We start from the raw sequence: 21,051 nt of genomic DNA, 5'->3' as shown, positions 1-21,051 counted from the left end.
TGGAAGAGGGTGTCTGGGTCCCTCTGCAAATGTGTGGCCTCCGTTTCAAAAGCTGGTCTGTGACTCCACATTGTTTCCTGCGAGTTTACGGAAAATTCTCTGAACGGTGTCGAGAGCTGGAGGCTGAGGAAGAAGGCGTCCGATCTAAGCTTCGGAGAGATGGCGGCACGAGGCCTGCTTTGATACCACGAGGCGACTAATGAGCTTACCTAAAAATACACGTACCGAGAATCATTTTTCAGACCCAGACCTCGAGGCTGAAACGGGCTGAAGCAGTAACCGGCGGTTTCCTTGGGTCTCGGCTGGAGCGAGCTGTGGGATCCGACACCGACTTGCACAGCCGTGGTGTCACGTTGGACGTGGAGAGGCCGTCCGTGTGCGCACGCAGGTTACCAAGTGAGGGGGGCTGTGGTGGGCTCGCTCTTGCCCGGGCTTCTCAGGGTTCAGAATTCGGGGTGCGCTGGGGAAACTCTGGGATGGGGTCCCAGGCAGGAAGCTCAGCTCGACTGAGAGATCAGCGTGGAACATCTCGCCGTCGCGCAGTGTTGGACGGATGAGTTCCTGGGTAAAAGGGCTCTCACAGACTCAGCTCTGTGCTCTCGGTGGCCGACAGTTGGGTAATGGGCCCGCAGTGTTTGTGCCCGGCCTGGCTGGTGGTGCGACTTCTGGGGACACCTTCGTCACAGACCACAGAGCCACCTTTCTGAAAAGCTCTTCTCTTTAAGCGTTTAAAACACCCTACCAGTCTTCAGTGGAGCAGTCGGGAAGCTCTCGTTCGGGATCCGGACCTGGCTTCTCCTGCACTCAGCTTCGAGGCGTCTGTGAGGAGAGCCTAGGTGCCCGGGAAGCACGGGCGGGAGAGCAGGTGTTGCTGGGGGCTGGTCGCCTGCGCCGTGGGGTGTTGGCGCTGCTGAGTTAGCGGTGGGACCCCCCAGGCACCTTCTGGCTCAGTGTCGTGTGACATGCCAGGGAGCTGCATGTGCTGCCCGCCCAGACGCCGTGCTGAGGTGCCCGAGGTCCCCCGTTCCTGTGCTTCTGGCCAGCTCTCAACCTTGCACCGACCTGTGATGACATCCGGCACGAAATCCCGGACACATGCACTTGCACGCGACACAGCGGACACGTGTGTGCACACGCCGTCTCTGAGACGCTGTCCGGTGACTTCAGAACGACCGTGTGGGTTGTGCATGCTTTCGACAGGCTGTAGCAGAGAGCGCATCGGCACCCATTTGGGTTGAAATTCAGTTTAAAAGCCCAGAAAACTTGCTCCTTTGGGTAGATAAAATTTTAAATTATTTTGTTTCCGTTTGCATTTCTCGACAGAGAAGTTGCGTATTTTCTCCTGCGCGTCTCTCTGCGTGTTCTATGATCGTTTTCCCAAGTCTGTGTCCTGTCCAGTTGCGTCCCCTCGTTACGAATTGAGGCTGTTAAACCTTTGTTCATCGTTGCACGGTGGAACGTGACCATGAGGTTTGCCTCCGTCATTCTGGCAGGAGTGTGGCTGTACGACCGTTTCGTTGTGGGTCTATGGGAAATGGACCTTGGATTCGTACCCTGAATTTTTAGGGTCAGTACAGGTGGTTCAGGTGGTTTAAACGTCTGTGCTGTTTGGTGGGTTTGTTTATGTAGCTTATCTTCCCTCAGAGCGACGTTCGGGACCCTCTGAGGCCCGCGTGCGGGGCGGCGGCCGGTGTTCCGGTAACTTCTGAGCGTGAGGGTGGCCCGTCGGGCTCGCGCAGCCCTGCGCGGCATCTTCCTGTTCGGAAGGATTCCCGGCGTGGATTCCGCCTCGAACAGGTCTTCCGTTCCTCTTTATTTGCTTTTCCAAAAAATGAGGATTTGAGTGACCATGTCTTATCCCTCCTGTGTCGACAGAACTAAGTCCTAGTCAGAGGCAGGGAGAGTGAGGAGGGGCTGTGTATGTCGGAGTCCGACCTGCCCGTCTGTCCCGGGGCTGAGCGGGGGTCCGGTGTGAAGTCCCGCCCGGCTGCTGTGCCGCGCACCTCACGGTTAGCCCAGGCCGTGCCCGAGGCACTTGTCTGGGGTCGTCAGCGCTCCTGCAGCCTTCTTTCTTCTCTCTCTCTCTCTCTCTCTCTCTCTTCTTTCTTTTCAAAGATTTTGTTTATTTATCTGGCAGACAGAGATGACAAGCAGGCAGAGAGAGGGGGAAGCAGGCTCCCCGCAGAGCAGAGAGCCCGATGCGGGGCTCGATCCCAGGACCCTGGGATCATGACCTGAGCCGAAGGCAGCGGCTCTAACCTGCTGAGCCGCCCAGGCGCCCAACCCCTTTCTTTTTTGAAAATTGAGTGATGAGATACAACAGAAAAGACGGACGTTTGCCGTAACGCCGCGTGAGTAAGGAGGCTCGCCGTCGGCTGGCTGTGGGCGAGCTGTCCCGTTTTAGGGTGCCCCGATGTGCCCTCCCCCAGCACCAGCACCAGCTGAGGCCGGAGGGAAGTCACAAAATTAAACAATGTCATGGGGTTTTGCAACTGCAGGGAGCTTTGAAACCGGGCTTGTAGACGCAGGTGCTGGAGCGCTTCCCAGCCGGAAGTGGGGGCTCTCGGGGGCACCTTCCTCCCCTGCACGCACCTCTTCCTTCACTGACAGATGGGACAGTTGCCCCATACGGAGCTGCAGGGCCGCATGGCGCTTTGGGGGCAGGAGGGGTGAGGAGGTGGTTAGGGTGCCGGTCAGTGTGTCTGAGGCCTGAGGCGCTGACCTCGCGCGTCCTGGGTGGTTGCAGCGACGCCGTGGCTAGAAGCTGTGCTCGTGCTGTGCCGTGGCGCACCCCTTCCCGTTGGGGGGAAAGGCCCCGCCTGGGCCCGGGAAGCCCCTGGAGGTGGTAAAGGACCGGTCCTCGCTCACACTCCTGGCCTCGAAGACTGGCATTTTGTTGAAAGGGACGTTGGGGGTCTTTCTGACAGGGAGAGGGTGCCCTGCAGTGACTTTCCCAGGAGAGAGGTCAGAGTAGCGCGTTCTTCAGTTTGCTGGTAACGTGCAGAAATGTCTCCTGCCCTGGTCTTACTTCCAGGGAAGCCTGTGGGCCTGAACCCCACTGCCCTGTTCTCGAAGCCACGGGCCATGGGTGTGTCCTGGAAATGAAGTTTGTGTCCGGCCGGAGGCAGGGTTCCGAGTGGACCCTCCCTGCGGCTCCGAGTCCGGCTGCCCCCGTTGCTCAGTCCTCTCTAGGCTTGGTGACTTGTCGGTAGAATGAAGGTGACAAGCGTCCTGTCCCTTCCTCTCGGGGCAGCGAAGGTCAAAGGCCAGGCCCAGCTCGTGTCGCGCCCAGCCTGGCAGCACTCGGATGGGCTCTGAGAGCAAGACCTGTGTGTGGCTTTGAAGGGCTCGGGAGCTCACGCAGGCCCGGGCCTCGTCGACACGCTTCGTGGCTGAGAGCGGTTGGTCTCACCGGAGCTCTGGGGCAGGACCCCAGTCCTAGTGAGCGGCTCGGGCCTTGTTAGGGCTGGAGCTTGGGAACCGGGTTGGGTTGCAGGGGGCGTCAGGCTCTTGGAGAAGGGACGTAGGGGATGCTGCTTTGCTGTCGGGATCCTAGGGTGCCCAGGTGCCCCAGACGCGTCGTAGTCCTGTTCCTTCCCTCACCCGCGTCTCCCAGCACACAGCTCTCTGCCCTGACTGCAGATCGGCCACACTGTGTAGGAGGTGAGCAGCGGGAGCTCCTCCTGGGTGGATGGAGCCTCGGACCCCTGGGGCACCCCCTTTAGGGGTTGAGGCTGGGGCACGGCTGTCAGGAGGGTCGCTATGGGGCAGTTGGGGAGCGTGGACTTTGGTTAAGGAGAAAAGCGCTCAGTGTGGCCGTCTGGTGGGTTCAGCCTTTGTTGTTATAAAGAAGGCGGACTCCTGCTCTTCTGGGGAATGACTTGCCGGTCACATCCCAGCTGCTGCTGCGCGGCCCCCTAGGAGTCGCTGTGGTCCCCGGGAGCACTCCCCCTCCCCCTCCCCAGGTGTGCTGCCTCCGAGCTGTGGAAACACCAGAAAGCCCGGTGGAGGCAAATACTCTCACGTTGTTGTGGACCGTGCTATATTTTCTTCCAGGCAGGTTTGCATTTCTGCGTGCTCTAGAATGAATTGGACATTTTTTTAAAAAAAGATTTTATTTATTTACTTGACAGACAGAGATCATAAGTAGACAGAGACACAGGCAGAGAGAGGAGGAAGCAGGCTCCCCGCTGAGCAGAGAGCCTGATGCGGGGCTCGATCCCAGGACCCTGAGATCATGACCTGAGCCGAAGGCAGAGGCTTGACCCACGGAGCCCCCCAGGCGCCTCATGAATGGGACATTGTTTTGGCAAAAAAGGCAAAGGGTGAAGTGCAGAGTGCAGTCAGGTGGGGGACAGACGGTGCTGTGGTTCCGGCTGCGTCTGCCTGGGAAGGGCTGTGGCTCTGGGGAGCGAGAGGCGCACCCAAGGAGGCGCACAGACCTCGGGTTCTGGCGGCAGTTGGAGGCCGTGCTGCCTGTGCTTTCCGCGGCGGGCTGGGGGTCGTGGTGTCATGAGTCTGGTGAGGTCGGGCCCGGTTTTGTGGGGAGAGCGGGGCAGAGGTGAGATGGAGACGCTCCCAGGAGCCCCGGGCTGCGGGCGTCTCTGTGTCGGGAGACCCCGCGCGTCGTGGACTGCCGTGAAGCAGGACGCTGGAGCGTGGCCGAGGCTGGGGCTGGCTTTGCTGGCCGGGCGGGTGCGGACGCAGGCGCAGCCGTGCCTTGTTTGTCGGCTGCCGGTGGCGTGGGCCCTGGCGGAGAACCCAGGTCTCACCCGAATTTCAGAAACGCTGGCGGCGGTGCGCGCCCTCACTCTGCGCCATGCCACGCCCGCTGCTCCCCTTACCGCCGACTTGCTGGGGTTTGCGGATTTACTCCTGTTCCCGGGCTGCTCCTTCCGGACGGGCTGGAGACTCTCTCCCGAGGACGCTGGTTTCTCACGGCTGCTCTCTGGAGTGTGCTCTGGGCACAGGCCTGTGTGTCTTCTCCAGACCAGCCCTTCGGCTCTCCAGCCAGCACTGCCCTGCCTGTGGCTCAGGGCCAGCTCTCCGTGACCTTCCGTCTCGCTCTCTCCGGTCTGCAGATGTGGGCCTCTGCTCCGTTGACGCTTGCCGCCATCTTGGTTGCTTTTCCCCGGTCGCCCCTCCAGTCCCGACCCCCGACCCGTGACCTCTAGCCTGCATCCTGACCCGTCCCGCGTCGTCACTAATTTCGTCATCCTTGGGACCCCGTATCCTTTGTCCAGCCTCTGCTTTACCCGGTCACGAAACAGCGTCTCAGGACGAATTCAGAAGAGGTCACAGAGCCGACTGCCGACAGTCAGTCCAGGGTGACTCTCCTGGTGATGTGCGGGACGCGGTCGGGGGCTTAGGCCCCAGTGTGTGTGTTTGAACATGCGCGTCCCCAGCGGCTTTCCGTGAACAGACTCCCACGTTCTGGTTCCCTGCTCTTGCATGCCGCGACTTCTGGGTTCACGGGTGTCTGTGGACGTATATGACTGAAGATCCAGTCCCGTGGGACATTTGAGACGTGTGCAGGTGTGGAGAGAACATGGCGGACCCTGCACCCGCCCGCGTCCCAGGTAGCGCTGCTCACAGCGGCTGGTCCGTGCTTCTCCGCCCGCAGGGGATCGTGAAGCCGGTGGCAGACGCCGCGTGCTTCCACGCAGCGTTCTCGTGCATGTCTCCCGGGATGACAGACGACGGTTGGTTAGTATTGTCGGACAGCGGGTGTCCTGTCGGGATGTGTCCTCACGCATTTGGTCCTGCTGATGGGCCCCTGGGCTGCTTGCAGAGCTTCCTTGGGGCTGTGCCTGCCTCCGCGGGCTGGGAGTGGAGGCAGGGGCAGTGGCTCGTGGTGTGTGCTTTGGGCCGGGCTCCATGTGAGCCCCCTGCTGGGCACGGCGCTGCCACTCGTCTCCACTGGACGCTTTGTCCGCTTGGGGCCTGTTCTTTATGTCATGGGCCTTCGCTTTCCAGCGACTTTTTTGCATAACGTGCCACGTCTGATTGCTTTGGGAAGCCCCTGCGGTGCCTTCTCTGCTAGGACGGAGCCTGCTCGGGCGGGTAAGGCAGGGAGGCGCTGGTGTGGAGTCGAGGCCGTGGGCCCCGGCGCGTCCGCATGCTCCGCTGTTCTTGGCGCGTCTCGCCCAGCTGCCGGGGTTGTTGTTACTAAGGTGGCGTTACCCCTCGGCCACCCCTGGGCTGGCTCTCCCTCCGGGACCCGGGGTGGCCAGATGGTCCCTGTGGGCAGGACCGTGTCTGAGCTCCCTCACCTGGTCCAGGGCGGGATCCGTTCCCTTCTGGGCTGCTGGTTGGAGACTGCCCTCAGTTCCTGGCTTGTGGGCCCTTTCTGGGGTGGCTGATGTCCCTGGGGGCAGGGAACAGCCGGGAGGGGTGTGGGGAGCTGATGGAGCGAAGTGCACACGCACACGCGCACGCACACACACACACACACACACACACACACGGGGCGAGAGACTTGCCAGCAGGACCGGCTCCTGCAGCCGAAGCCTTTGCAGGTCTCGTCACCAGGTGTGGCCCCACTCAAGAGGGGGATTGGGCAGGGCCACGCAGCTCGGAGCCCAGAGGCTCCGTCCCACGCTGGATGCAAGAAGCACCCCATGGGTGTCTGCGGGACCCGGCCTGTCCTCGACGCTGGTCGTGCCAGAAGCCCTGGTCCTGTTTGCTCTGCAGCCGAGGGTCGGTCTGTGTGGGACCCTGGGGAGAGTGGGGCGGCCCCGCGGAGGGTCCTTCGCCGTACCTCCTCTCTGCCCCTGCGCACGTCCGTCCTAGGGCTGGTGGTGTTGAGGGTCGTCTTGCATTCTGCAGTGTGATTTGTGGTGTGGACGTTTCCGCTCAGTGACGTGCCGTGCACCCCTCGGGGAGGTTGGGCGGCCTCTGCGGGGCGCAGCGTGCTTCTGTCGTGGGATCGCTCCTGGGTGCTCCGTGTCTCTTGCTGTGTGAGAGGCCTCCCCTGCCGTCTCTTACACCAGCTCACTGCTGGTACGAGCAGTGCCGTGGGCACGTTTTCTCGTTCTCCATCATCCCCTCGGCCACCGGCCACCAGCAGCTCCTGTGCGCTCCCTGCTCCCTCGGGCTGCACATGGCTCTCACCGAGCACTGCATGTGCTGGTCCAGGGGGGCCTCTGGAAGGAGGAGAGTTGGGCCAGGTCTGCAGAGGAGGGGGGACCCTGTCTCGGCCCTCGTGGGTTCTTACTGGGCGTCTGGACAGCGGCACTTGCCGACGCTCTGTGTTGAGCGTTTGTAAGGAGGAGGCTGTGCACGTTTTTCTCTCTGTGCTTTCCCAGGTCTCCGCGTGCCCGTGACGCCGTTGGAGACCTCGACTCTTCGTCCTCGTGTTGGCCCCGTCTCGGTGTTTTTGTGCTTCTGTCTTGGAATTACGTCTGCATTTCAGTTGGCAAACTGCCCGGCCCGCTGCCTCTTCTGGGGAGTAAACTTCTGCCGGAGGAGGCTTGCCATGTGCTCCAGACCTGCTGTGGCTGCCTGGGTGCCGCTCAGTACTCCCCAGCACGCCCCCGCCCCGGCCGGCATCCGCCTCCCAGGGCTTCTGTTCCAGTGGGCACGGGGCAGCAGGAAGGAACCGGTGCGGGAGTCAAAGCACGCAGGGCGGTGGTGGGAAGCGTGGGGCCGTCTCTGCTGAGGGGCCCGCCCTTGATCCCAGGGGCGCCTGAGGAAGTCTGTGTCGGCGAGGTTGTTCCAGAGAGAGGGCGGAGAGGAGCAGGGATCCAGGGCGGGCGGCCTGTGGATGAGGCTGGAGCTTGGTTCTGCTGAGCCAGCTAAAGCTCTCCAGCGCCGTTTCCCCGTGCAGCCTGGTGCTTTGGTGCCGTGAGCGGGGTCCTCGGGCCACTGCGAGAGCAGAGCGGCCTGTCGTGTCCCCATGTGGTCCAGACACGACAGGACAGACGATGTCTGTGGGGTTGCTGAGGCGCGCTGAGCCCAACGAGTGCTTCTGTCTCTGGTTTACGTGTGAAACCAGAGTTAGTGTTTCAGTGTTTTGTTACTGGAGGGTAAGAAAAGTTTGCACCTTAAGTTAAAGCTCTTGAGGAAAAATATGGCCCATGTGCTTATCTTAAAATTGGCCACAATTTCAGGAATAGCTTTTAAAAAACAGAACACGTCCTGCATTTCTGTGTTTGTCGGGTGCGTTCAGGTCTTGCCTCTGGGCAGAGGATGGGAGGCCAGTGGGCGGTGTGGCCGGGCCCCTTCCCAGGCCCTCGTCCATGGCTGTGTAACTGAGGCTCCGCCGTATTGGCTGACTAACCCCGTGACAACGGGTTCGTGTTGGAGCATCACGGAGGTCCTGGTTGGCCGAGGGCGAGGCAGGGGCTCGGGGCTCTGGTGGGGGGAGCTGCACACCTGGGCGTGGCACATCTGGGCCCCCTCTGGCTGGGTCCTGCGGGTCCTGGGGGTCCTGCGGCAGGAAGGCGGCGTGTTCCTCCTCCCACAGAGACAGGAGGCAGGCCTGAGACCCCAGAGTGGTGAAGAAGGAACTCCGTGCGTGGCACCTTTTCCACGCCCCACTGCACACTCCGCACAGACGGCAGGTTCCTGACTTTGTCGGGTGTGATTGGCGCCCCCAGTCCACGCGTCCTCGGGAAGGGAGTTCCGCCACGTGCACCCCTCGTGGTCCCGGTCGTCGCTGGTGGGCCGCTCTTCAGGCTGCTCTGACGACCCCTCACAGGGACCACCTTGCGCTGGCCTTCCGTGTGGAGCCCCGGTGGCCCTGTGCCGTGGTGAGGGAGGTGGGCTTGCCCTGCTCTCATCCTGCACGTGGGGACTAGCCCGGGTCCGCCCCCCACCCCCGCAGGAGAGCCTGGGGTGGGCGTCTGGGGAGGGAGCCGAGTGCGGCACGAGGCAGCCGGCTGCCCCACGGGGGACAGCTGTGGGGGGTCAGCACCTGAGCAGGGCACGAGGCAGCCGGCTGCCCCACGGGGGACAGCTGTGGGGGGTCAGCACCTGAGCAGGGGGTCTCATAGCTCAGGCACAGACAGATCCACAGCGGGGAGCTCTTCCCGGGAAAGGCGATAGTGATTTCCTGCTGTCCTCGGTCGGGTCTTGCCACCCCTTACCACGGTGAGCCCCCTGAGGTCTCTCCGATGTTCAGTGTCCTGTGAAGGGGGTGGTGTTTTAGAAAAGCACCGTCAGGGGAGAACTGAGCCCGGGACTGGGGGGGAGAGTGGGGGTTCTGGGTGATGCCGGCTGAGTCAGTCTGTGTGGTTCAGACAGACCCGCTTCTCTCCGGGACTTCACGCTGGCTACACGCTGCTGCCGAGCGATGCCCCCTGCCCCCATGTCCATGGTGTTGGCTGCCACCCGGGAGGGACTGGCCCTGGGGGGCCGTGCACCTGCAGACTAGGTGGACACACAGCTTGCAGCAGGCAGGTGTGTCCCCGAGTTGCTCGTCAAGCCCAGGTGTGATTTCCGTCGTCTTCAGGAGCCCGGTGGGGCCCGGTCGCTGGCTTGTGCTGTGAGTGTGTCGGCATTCGGGCGGGGTGAACCGGTGCCGGCCCCTGTTCAGGCCACCCGTACGTGGAGGCTGGTGGACCTCCAGAGGCTGTCTGGCTCTGGTGTCACTGGCTGCCAGGCCGTTGCTGGCTGGGCCGTCGGTGCGATCCAGCCCTGCCAGGCGCCATGGGGCCTACTCGCTCCTCCTGGACGGTCTTTGTCTGAGGTCGGGAGGCCTGGAGGTGTCGTTTCGGTCATGACGGTTCATCTCTGGTAATTGGCAGTTAGTCACGTGTCACTAGGACACGTGGGTCAAATCTGCGTTTGCTTCAGAAGTGCGTGCAGTGACTTCCCAGTTGGTGAAAAGTAGTACTTTCTCTTATGATCTAGAGAAAAATCATTGACCACTGTGCTCTGTTGTCGTGAAACAGAGGCCTCAGAGCTCAGGTTAAAATCACAGCATTTCTTCTCCCGCACGGTGTCTGTGGCCCGGTTGGGGTGGCCGGGTCACAGGGAGACGCCGCCCAGATCGACGGCAGCCAGAAGGCATGTGCCCGGATCGCTGGTCTCCCCAGGGGCACCCCCGCCCGCCCCCCCCGCCCCGCGCCGCCCCGCCTCTGCTCACCTCCGCACCAGCCTCCCTCTCTGCTCCCACTCCAGCCCCCCGGGGAGGGAAGGGCTGCTGCGTGCCACGGAACCCTCCGGGTCCTAGAGCCCGGCCTCCCGCCCCAGCTGGAGCACCTGGGGCCCGGGGGCTCCTGCGTCTGTGACAAGGTGGCCGTCCTGCCGGCGGCCTTGTAGGCTTTCTGCACTGTGTTCTCCGTCTCCCCCTGAGCAAGAGCATTGGCAGTCGTCTCTCTGTTTCCCGAGTTCGCCAGCGAGAAGCAGTCTTGTACCTCCTGTGATTCTGACGTGTCGTGACACGGGCATTTCTGTGCCTGGGAGACTTGCTGTCGGGTCAACTGGCCACTGTCCCAAGTGTGGGCAGTGCAGGCGTCCGCAGGAACCAGTGGCCAGCCCGTGGTCTTCTTCCTGGGTCTTCTTGACTGTGCTGTCGGTCTTGGCTTGGGCACAAGGCAGGTGCATGTTGACTGAACCAGCAGCTCTCTGGGAAGTGGATCCCATGGAGGCGGCATAGTTCTGGAAACGGCCTGGGTCCCTGGGTCCGTAGCGCTCAGGCTGGGTCGCAGTTGGCAGCTGCCAGTGTCTGGCCCACGGGCTGCTGGCCTGGCAGGGAACGGCAGCCCCGCCAGTCAGGGCCTGCCCGGCCCTGTGTCTGGATGCACTGTGGCGGGATGCACTCTGGGCAGGGCCACCGTGCATCCCGGGGCTCTCGCTGGGCCCTGTGTGCTGCATGCGTGGTGGGGGGCTCTGCGAATGTGGCTCCCTCTTGCAGGAGTGCTGGCGGGTGCAGGAGACAGAATGGGTCTTACTGGGCACGAGGGAGCCGCGTTCACACTGGGCTTTTTCTGGCGTCGGCGAGCAGACTCGATGCTCGCGGGTTGGACCTGTCTCTCGTCCAGGGCTTGGGGGGCTCCCTTCATCCTGTTGGCTCTGCCAGCGTCTTCCTGTCTGTCCTGGTCCCTGTGTTCTCCAGTGACTCCTCAGCTCTGTCACTGAGACCGGCAGGAGGGACTGGCCTCTTCACCCGTTCCCAGACTTCGCCAGAAAGGGCCGTGCCGGTCTGTTCCTGGCCGGGCTGCCCATTGGATGCCTTCTGTAGGCAGTCCCCCTCCAGGGAGGACGGGCTGCGTTGACGGATAGTGTGAGTGGACTGGGTGTCCCCTGGGGGAGCTGGGGCTCCCCAAATTGGTTCCTGATTTGGGTTGTGAGGCGTAGGTTGCCAGGGTGGTGCCACTGCTGTGCCAACCGTGATCGCCATCTCTGGGGAGGGGGATGGCCGCGCGCTTGGCCTTCCTATGAGCGGCCAGGGCTGCCGTGCTCATGACTGCCGCACCAAAGCAGGACGTCTGGTGGCAGCAGGTCGGGGCACACGCCGGGTCCTGCCGGTCCCACTGAGGCAGAGCCACGTGGGCAGTGATGGGCCCTGTTCTCCTCGGGCCTTTGTGGTTCTTGTCTCCGTTTGCTCTGGTGTGGACAAGGAGGTCAGGGCCACTGTCTGTGGGATGGAGCGCCCTTGGGGCCGTGGGCAGAAGGAGCTGGCAGCGCCAGGGACCTGCAAGGAGCCTGGGGCCGTCTGACAGGCGCTGCTGTCAGCGTGGGGGGCTGAGGCCCTCCCCTGCCTCGGCTAGCTCCTTGCTCTGTGGCCTTTGGTGTCCTGTGGCTCTGGGGTCCTTGGAGCCTGTTTGCTGGGACCAGCCTGGTGCTGCTCCCCCAGCAAGAAGAAAGGTCCTCTTCACCTGCCTCCCGGTCGGTGACCACCCCGTCCAGCCGGGCCTCGGAGTGGGTCCTCCTCGCGGGCCTGCACTGGGCTCCCTCCGTTTCTGTTGGAAGCTGGGGTTCGGGAGAGTCCGGGAAACGTGGCCTGTGTGGTGTTGCCAGGTTCTGAGACCGTGCAGTGGGCCTCTCCCTGTGCGGGCCCGACTTCTGTCTCCGGTGAATTCAGCGGGTAGGACGTGTGCTCTGGTTTCTGGTGTCGATTGTGCATTTTGGGTGCGTTTGGTTTGTTCACTGTGCGCCCAGTGGAGATGGTCAGCCTGTGCCCGGGCTGCCGCAGGCCCAAGGTGGGTGGTCCCCTGTGCCAGGCCCCGGCGAGCTTGTCGCTGCCGCAGGTGCACTTGGGAGTTGGCCCTCTGGAGGGCCTGGCCTGGGTTGTCCCCCTGGGGACTGCGTTTGCTCAGGGTGGGGGGCCGTGGGGCTTCCTGGACAAGCAGGATGGTGCTGGGAGCTGTCACATCCCCCCGCAGGCTGGCCTGTGCCCGCACAGACACGTGATATGCTCTGGGAGTGTTTGAGATGACGGTGGACTCAGGCCCCGGACATCTGGGCGTTCTTGGGGGGTTCTCCTGCCGGACCAGGAGCGGTTAGAGGCCTGGGCAGGAGGGAGCTTGTCTGCCAGGCTTGGCTGACCTTTGTTGTGGTTCGTGTGTGTGTGTTTATGCACATGCGTGTGCACATGTGGGTGTCGTACCTGCGTCTGTGTGGACGTGTGTGTGCATGTGGGTACGGGGCATGAATGAGAGGTGGCTGCAGGAGGCTTGGTTTTCTAGGACCCCCCCAGGCCCTGTGCCGGCTCAGGGTGGCGTGCAGATGCCCTTGGCTGGTGCCTGGTGAAGGGGGCGAGCTCGGGACCTGGGCCACCTACAGGGGAGCGTGCCCACGACTGCCTCCTTCCATGGGGAGCCGAGGTGAACGAAAGCAGGAGGCAAGGCAGCAGTCGTTCCTCGACTGGACACGACCTCTGGTAGCGTCCTGAGGGCCCTGCAGGCCTTTTCTGTGCCTTTGCGCACTGTGTGCTGTGACGTTCCTCCCGGTGCCCCCGTGCCTTGTGCTATGCGGATGTCCTGCTTACGAGGTGGGGGCCCCGCATGACAGGCATGTCCCACGGTGCCGCCGTGCCCACGCTCCTGCCGCGCCCGGGGCGCCGGGGGACCCTCTTCCCAGGTCCCGTTACTAGGCTGCTCTCAGGGTGGGCAGATGAATTTCCATGTCCACCGCGCTGTGCGCTCGCCGGGCTCAGGCGGGCCATGGAACGCGCACGCGGACTTCCTCTGCGGAAGCTGTTTCCGTCACGCGTGCCGGCCGAGCTGTGGAGGCGGACGTCGCCGAACGCCTTTTCTCCGCTGAGGGTCTGGCCGGAGAGCTCGGCGGCGGGAGGCCCTGTGCTCCCTGCATGGTGTCCTGTCCTTGTTTGCGTAAGGGTGACCGTTGTGTCTTTACTCTGTGACTTGCAGCCCCTCCGGCGGGCGGCTTGTCACTCTCTCGGACGCGCATTGACTGTCCCTGTTGCTTTCACAGGCCGCTCTAATTGAAGCCAACGGGGAACTCAAGGTCTTCATAGACCAGAACCTTAGTCCTGGAAAAGGTAAGGCGTCTCTTTCTGAATACCCTTCTGTTGATAGAGTGTTCCGTTTGCTGGATCTGCGGGTTTCTCTGGTGTGAGAGGCCCGGTCAGCGGTGGGGGCCCTGCTGCAGGCGGGCTCGGCCCGGGGCCCCGGCAGAAGGGGCGGCGCGCTGTTTGGAGCTCAGCCGGACGCGCCACCTGCGGGCCCACGGCGGCGGTGGAGCTCGTCTTGGTCTGTAAGTCACGTGCGGCGTGTGGACATGCGAGAATGTGCCCAGGGCATGTGCTCCCTCCACCTCGGGGCCGCCGTGAGCCCTCCAGGTGTCTGCTCTGCGCACGGCGCCGGCCAGGACAGCCTCGAATCCAGGGCTTGTGGTGCACACGTCGTGTGCGGGTCAGCGTCCTCGCCGTCAGGAGGCCCCGTGTGTATGTTCATGGGCGGGCGGGGGGTGGATTAGTCGCAGCCCCTGCTCCCCCCAGGGCCCCACGGCTCCCCCCGTAGAGGGACCGTGAGGAACGTCTGCCAGTGCGTTTGAGCTGCTGCTGGTTTCCTTGGGGAGACTAGCCGTGGAAGCGCCGGGCCAGAGGAGACGATGGGCGACTACCGGCTGCCCGTAGCACTGTTGATGCCTCTGCTCTGTCCGCGTCTGCTGGATGGAGGCCCGAACACGGGGTCTCTTGGCTCGTGAAATGAGACTTGTGGCCCAGCCCCTTCTCTTCCGTCTGCTGCGGGCAAGTGGGGCAGGAGCCCAGCTGTCTCCTGCCCTGCGGGGCCCTTCCACGTGTGGCTCAGCAGGCCGGCGTGGTTTGGGGTGGAGGGCTCACGCCCTGTCCCTTCTGTGGCTTTGGGTGTCACCTTCAGATGCCCACAGAGGCCCTCGGGCCTTGCAGGGCCCCCGGCCTGTGCCTTGTCGGGCTCAGCTGGTCTCGTCCCGCTGGCCACTCTCCCCCAAGATGGGCTGTGGGCCCGCCCATGCTCTCCTGGTTTCTGTGTTTTTGGAAGGCCGTGGGCAGCGTCCTGCTTTTCTGTGGAGCCCGTGCTCTTCTGCTTCCCGTACGAGGACGGAGAGCCTGCTGAGAGGTGTAGACGGTTTATCTCGGTGGCTTTCACTGTTCACAGAGGCGTGGGTGAGACGCTGGAGTGTAACCAGGGACCCGTAGGGTTTCAGGACTTGTGGGCGTGACGTGTTTTGATAAATTGATGAAGCAGCAGTGATTGTGAAAAAAGTCTGGCAACCTTGCTCCCTTGGGAATGACGGGTGTCCTTCGTTCTGGTGTTTGTCTTTACTGTTTGGGGACCGGGGGTCCCGCCTGCTGCTCGTCTCCGTTTCCTTCTTAGCTGCGAACAGTTTGCGTCCTGCCGAGTCTGAGGGTGGGGTGGGGGCTTGGGTTGGGGGTCCAGAGAGCAGCTTCCTGGGTTCCCTAGAACACTCTGGTGTTAGCTGCCTGCACGGTTTAGGTATTTCCTGTCCTCCTTAGGTGCGGCCTGGTGGCTCTGCGGCCGCCGTACCTTGTCCGGGCTCGGTGCTCCGCTCGCGGCTGGACGAGGAGGGCTGCCCCTCGAGGCTCTCCAGGCCTCTGCCTCTGCTTCTGTGCCTTGGCTGCAGCCCGTGTGGGCTCCCAGGTGCCTCTGCTCCTTGCCTTCTTCCGGGGCGCTGCCCCTGCCCCCAGGGGTGAGCCCAGACCACATGGCCCCGACCCGGCTTCGGCCCCGCCTGTGAGCCGCCCGAGGACCTGTGCGCATCCCAAGGAGTTGTCGTGGCCCAGCCGTTTGTCTGTCGGATGGGACGCCCGCCTGTGCTGCGGCGGCCGGAGCGGGCCGGGCTGTCGGGCCGCCCCAGCTCCGCCCCACGCCGCCTGCTGGGCACGAGCGTTCCCACCTGCAGTCCCCTTTGCTTCCGGCTCAGGAGTTTGAGGATGACTTTAGGCCGCTTGCTGCTGACTTGGCTCCTCGCTGCTCCCTGGTGTTTCATGAGGTTGAGGAGCCCGTGCGGGTCGCGCGGTGTCGTCTGATTCAGTCGCTGCCGGCCGTTCCTGACGGGGTTCGGCAAAGGCTCGCCAGGGTCGCGCTGAGTGATGCCGCTCCCTCTGGCACAGACGGGTCTGGGAGCCCAGGGGTGTGGCCGGCAGCATGTGCCGAGAGCCGTCCCTCTGGAGTGACCACGAGGGGCCGTGGCTGGCTCTCACTTTGGGGGGTCAGCAGCGGGGTGGGGGGCGGCCCAAGGGGGGCTGCGGCCTGGGCCCGGTGCAGGCTGGGCATTGAGGGGCGGGGCCCAGTCTCACTTTTTGTCTGGACCTTGTGCCCCTGTGCCCTGTTGCACCTGCAGGGCCAGCTTGCCTCTGCTTCTAGGTCTACCTACTGAGAACTTGGAAACGGGCGGGCACCTGAGCTGTGCGGGGCCCGGGCACTCATAGGGACCCTGCTGCCCTCAGCTGGTGGTGTGAGCCGCTCCTGAGATGAGGTCTCCTGCTTGCCTGCTCCTGCCCGAGCTCTGGCTGTGATGCCCCGTCCCATGGTGGTCCCGTGCGCTCCCAGGCGGGGCTTGCTGCTTTTGCCCTGTTCGTTGGGTCCTGGCTGCGGCTCTGCTCGCCCTCCTGGCCTTCGGTGCCACCCGTGCCTTTGCTTTGCCTGCCTCTTCTTGCTGCGGGTCTGGCCCGTTTCCAGATCCCCGCGTCTACAGACTTCTCCAGAGGCAGAGCCTGTGGGAGGCCGTGGCGAGTGCGAGAGAGGCTCATTTTGTGGAACCGGCCCTCATGACAAGGGGGCTGGCAGATCTGAAATGTGGGGGGCTGGCTGGCAGCCGGGACGTAGCAGCAGGGCTCCTTCCTCCCTGAGGAAACCTGGTTCTGCTCTGAAAGCCTTGGACTGGTTAGGCAGTTCTGGAGGGTAGTCTCCTTTGCTGGAGGTCGGCTTCCTGGTCCAGAGCACCTCCAGCGGGCCTGGGATCGGATAGCAGGGGACAGGCACCTTGCAAGGAGGCATATCGAGTTAGTGGCCCCAGCTCTCTGTACTCACCAGCCCTGAAGACCAGAGCCCTCCAGTCAGAGACGGGAAGTTTTTGTGTGAGCGGGCTCACTTGTGACGCGCTGGGTCTCTTCTGGGGCTTTGCCGATGGCTGTGACACTGTGTGAACCTCGCAGGTGCGTTTGTTTCTGGGGTAGGTCTGCTGCCCCTGAGCAGGGGCCACGTGGCGTGTGGGCATGGCTGCACCGTTTTGCATCTGTGCCACACACGGGTGTGCCTGGCCGTGCACCCCAGCACTGCCTCCCCTTGCTGAGTTTTGGGTTCTGGTGGCCCTGGTGAGTCCAAGCCCCTTTGCCCCTAGGCCTGCCCCGCTGGTGGGGGTCTGTCCAGGTGCTTCGCTGGCCCAGTTCCTCTCCAACCTTCCTACTGGGTTCTCCTCTGCCAGCCACCCAGCCGCACCTTGGGGCTCTGGCTGCCGTCCACAGCCACACGTGCACCCTCCCCCTTGCGATGCGCCTGCTGCCCGCCCATCCCCTGTGCGCGGCTGGCTTGGGGCTGCGGCTCGCGTGCTGCTCTCTCTTGCCGCTTCTTGCTTGCGCTGTCCCGAAAAGATTCTCTTCATGACACAAACGACACATGCTTCCTGAGGAAGCCCCGCGTGTTCCTCAGTGTACAGGCAAAGTGGGCGCTCCCCATTCTGTAAACACTTTCCTGACCCGCAGTGTTGGGGCTCACCCAGTCCCTCCCGTCGTGTGACTTAACACGTGGCCGTCGCTGGCCATTCCTGGAGTTTCTAGTGCTGCCTTTTGTCCCTAGGCAACTTTCTGGTGGTGAGCTGTGGCACCTGTTGACTGTTGACAGAGACCCGTCTTCTCCCTGAGGGGCTCCGTGCCTGCGTGGGCTCCAGCCGAGGGGCAGGCCCATCTCTGCGGAGCGCTGCTCCCTGCGTCTGTGGCCGTGTTGGCCTAGGGAGAGGGTGTCTTTTCTTCTGTTTCAGGCTTGCCTGACTTAGAAGGGCGCGGAGGCAGGAGAGATGAAGTTTTGGGGATGCCATGTAGCCGGGGACCTGGCATTGCTGTGTGATTCTTGAGTCATGGTGACTGCGGTCCCCTGGATGTGCATGCGCCTGTGCACACAGTGGGTCAGTCCTGGCCGGTGTTCCTGCGGCGGTGGGGAGAGGGGCCCACCGCAGCAAGAAATGGCAGCGCTCGCTCAGCCCTGGAGGCCGCCCCCCCCCCCCGGGAGTGTGGAGCAGAGGCTTCAGCTTGTTCTTCCCTCCCACCCCTTGAGCCCAGAGGACAGCTGGAGCGTGGGGGGCCGTCCCAGCCTCCGAGCCCTGCCGCTGGGTGTACAGTGATGACTGGCCATGGTGTGTGCCGTGCAGGCGAATGGTGATGGCGGCGTCTGCCCATCTCGGTCCCAGCGGGCATCCTGAGATGTGGTGCGCCTCAGCTTGGACGGGGATGGGGGGGTGCTTCCAGGGTGCTCAGCTGGTGAGCAGTGGGCATGCGAGGCACAAGCCTGGGAGTGCAAGAGTGGGGAGGGAGGCCCTTGCTGCCGCTCCAGGGCCTGCAGGGCCCGGCAGCTCCTGCTGTCGTCTGGGGCCAAGCCGTGCACACCCTGGGCATGATCCGGAGGCCCTTTTGGCTCTGTGAGCACAGAGTATCTGTAGCGTGGTGGTCAGAATCATGACTATTAAGATGTTGGGTTCTCACCTGGCAGGCCAGAAGGAACTGGCGTGATATATTCCGAGCACTGAACAAGAAAAATATGCAGCCCCAAATACTATATCCAGCTAGACTGTCAGTGAAAATAGAAGGAGAGATAAAAAGCTTTCAGAACAAACAAAAATTAAAAGAATTTGCAAACACCAAATCAGCCCTATAGGAAATATCAAAAGAGGTCCTCTAAGCAAAGAGAGAGCCTAAAATTAACAGACCAGAAGGGAACAGAGACAATATACAGTAACAGTCACCTGACAGGCAATGCATTGGCATTAAGTTCATATCTCTCAATAGTCACCCTGAATATTAAGGGCTAAATGCCCAATCAAAAGACACAGGGTTTACAATGGATAAAAAACAAAACAAAACAAAACAAGACCCATCGATATGCTGTCTGCAAGAAACTCATTTTAGACCCAAAGACACCTTCAGATTTAAAGTGAGGGGTGGGAAACAATTTGCCATACTAATGGACATCAAAAGAAAGCTGGGGTGGCAATCCTTATTTCAGATAATTTAGATTTTAAGCCAAAGGCTACAATAAGAGATGAGGAAGGACACTATATCATACTTAAAGGGTCTGTCCAACAAGAAGTTCTAACAATTTCAAATATCTATGCCCCTAACATGGGAATAGTCAATTATATAAACCAATTAATAACAAAATCAAAGAAACACATGGACAATAATAGTAGGGGACTTTAACAGCCCCCTCACTGAAATGGACAGATCATCCAAGCAAAAGACCAACAAAGAATGAAGGCCTTAAATGACACACTGGACCCGATGGACATCACAGATCTATTCAGAACATTCCATCCCAAAGGAATAGAATACACATTCTTCTCTAGTGCACATGGAACATTCTCCAGAATAGATCACATCCTGGGTCACAAATCAGGTCTCAACTGGTACCAAAAGATTGGGATCATTCCCCGCGTATTTTCAGACCACAGTGCTCTGAAGCTAGAACTCAATCACAAGAGGAAAGTTGGAAAGAACCCAAATACATGGAGACTAAAGAGCATCCTTCTAATGAATGGGTCAACCAGGAAATTTAAAAAGAATTGAAAAAATTCATGGAAACAAATGAAAACGAAAACACAACTGTTCAAAATCTGTGGGACACAGCAAAGGCAGTCCTGAGAGGAAAGGATATAGCAATACAAGACTTTCTCAAGAAACAAGAAAGGTCTCAAATATACAACCTAACCCTCCACCTAAAGGAGTGGGAGAAAGAACAGCAAGAAAGCCTAAACCTGGCAGGAGAAGAGAAATAATAAAAATCAGAGCAGAAATCAGTGCAATAGAAACCAAAGAGCAGTAGAACAGATCAACGAAACTGGGAGCTGGTTCTCTGAAAGAATAGGACTGATAAACCCCTGGCCAGACTTACCAAAACGAAAAGAGAAAGGACCCAAATCAATAAAATCATGAATGAAAGAGGAGAGATCACAACCAACACCAAAGAAATGCAAACATTTATAAGAACGTATTAGGAGCAACTATACGCCAGCAAATTTGACAATCTGGAAGAAATGGATGCATTCCTAGAGACCTATAAACTACCACAACCGAACCAGGAAGAAATAAAACACGTAAATAGACCCATAACCAGTAAGGAGATTGAAGCTTCACCAAAAATCTCCCAACAAAGAAGAGCCCAGGGTCAGATGGCTTCCCAGGGGAATTCTACCAAACATTTAAAGAAGAATTAACAACTATTCTCCTGAAACTGTTCCAAAAAATAGAAATGGAAGGAAAACTTCCAAACTCACTTGATGAGGCCAGCATTACCTTGATCCCCAAACCAGACAAAGACCCCATCAAAAAGGAGAATTACAGACCAATATCCCTGATGAACACAGATGTGAAAATTCTCACCAAAATACTAGCCAGTAGGACCCAACAGTACATTAAAGGGATTATTCACCATGACCAAGTGGGATTTATTCCTGGGCTCCAAGGTTGGTTCAACATCAGCAAATCAATCACTGTGATACAACACATTAATAAAAGGAAGAACAAGAACCACATGACACTATCAATGGATGCTGAAAAAGCATTTGACAAAGTACAGCATCCCTTCCTGATCAAAACTCTTCGTTGTGTAGGGATAGAGGGTACATACCTCAATATCATCAAAGCCATCTATGAAAAACCCACTGCAAATATCATTCTCAATGGGGAAAAACTGAGAACTTTTCCCCTAAGGTCAGGAACACAGCAGGGATGCCCACTATCACCACTGCTATTCAGCATAGTACTGGAAGTCCTAGCTTCAGCAATCAGGCAACAAAAAGAAATAAAAGGCATCTGAATCAGCAAAGAAAAGTCAAACTTTCACTCTTCACAGATGATACGATACTTTATGTGGAAAACCCAAAAGACTCCACTGCAAAACTGCTAGAACTTATACAGGAATTCAGTAAAGTGTCAGGATATAAAATCCATGCACAGAAATCAGTTGCATTTCCCACACCAACATTTGCATTTTTGACACCAACAGCAAAACAGAAGAAAGAGAAATTAAGGAGTCCATCCCATGTATAATTGCACCCAAACCCATAAAGATACCTAGGAATAAACCTAAACAAAGAGGCAGAGAATCTGTACTCGAAAACTATAAAGTACTCATGAAAGAAATTGAGGAAGACACAAAGAAATGGAAAAACTTTCCATGCTCCTGGATTGGAAGAACAGATACTGTGAAAATGTCTGTGCTGTCTAAAGCAATCTGTACATTTCATGCAATCCCTATCAAAATACCATCAATTTTTCTCAAAGAAATGGAACAAATAATCCTAAATTTTATATGGACCCAGAAAAGACCCTGAATAGCCAAAGGAGTGTTGAAAAAGAAAGCCAAAGTTGGCAGCATCACAATTCCAGACTTCAAGCTCTATTACAAAGCTGTAATCATCAAGACAGCA

The 21,051-nt window shown here is 59.9% G+C and overlaps 1 protein-coding gene across 2 annotated transcripts in view; it reads left to right on the top strand.

Moving 5' to 3' along the window:
• The window catches only part of TFDP1 (transcription factor Dp-1), a 43,879-nt gene that overhangs the window by 4,752 nt on the left and 18,076 nt on the right, over window positions 1-21,051 (top strand). For both annotated transcript variants that reach the window (XM_045081246.1, XM_045081245.1), the window contains exon 3: window positions 13,384-13,450. In XM_045081246.1, coding sequence (XP_044937181.1) covers window positions 13,384-13,450 — 67 coding nt within the window. The remainder of the gene's footprint in view (window positions 1-13,383; window positions 13,451-21,051) is intronic.

This window comes from Mustela putorius, unplaced genomic scaffold (assembly GCF_011764305.1).
Source record: "Mustela putorius furo isolate JIRA1106 unplaced genomic scaffold, ASM1176430v1.1 tig00000551_pilon_pilon_pilon, whole genome shotgun sequence".
NCBI classification, from domain to species: domain Eukaryota; kingdom Metazoa; phylum Chordata; class Mammalia; order Carnivora; family Mustelidae; genus Mustela; species Mustela putorius.
This window is presented reverse-complemented; position numbering and strand designations above follow the sequence as displayed.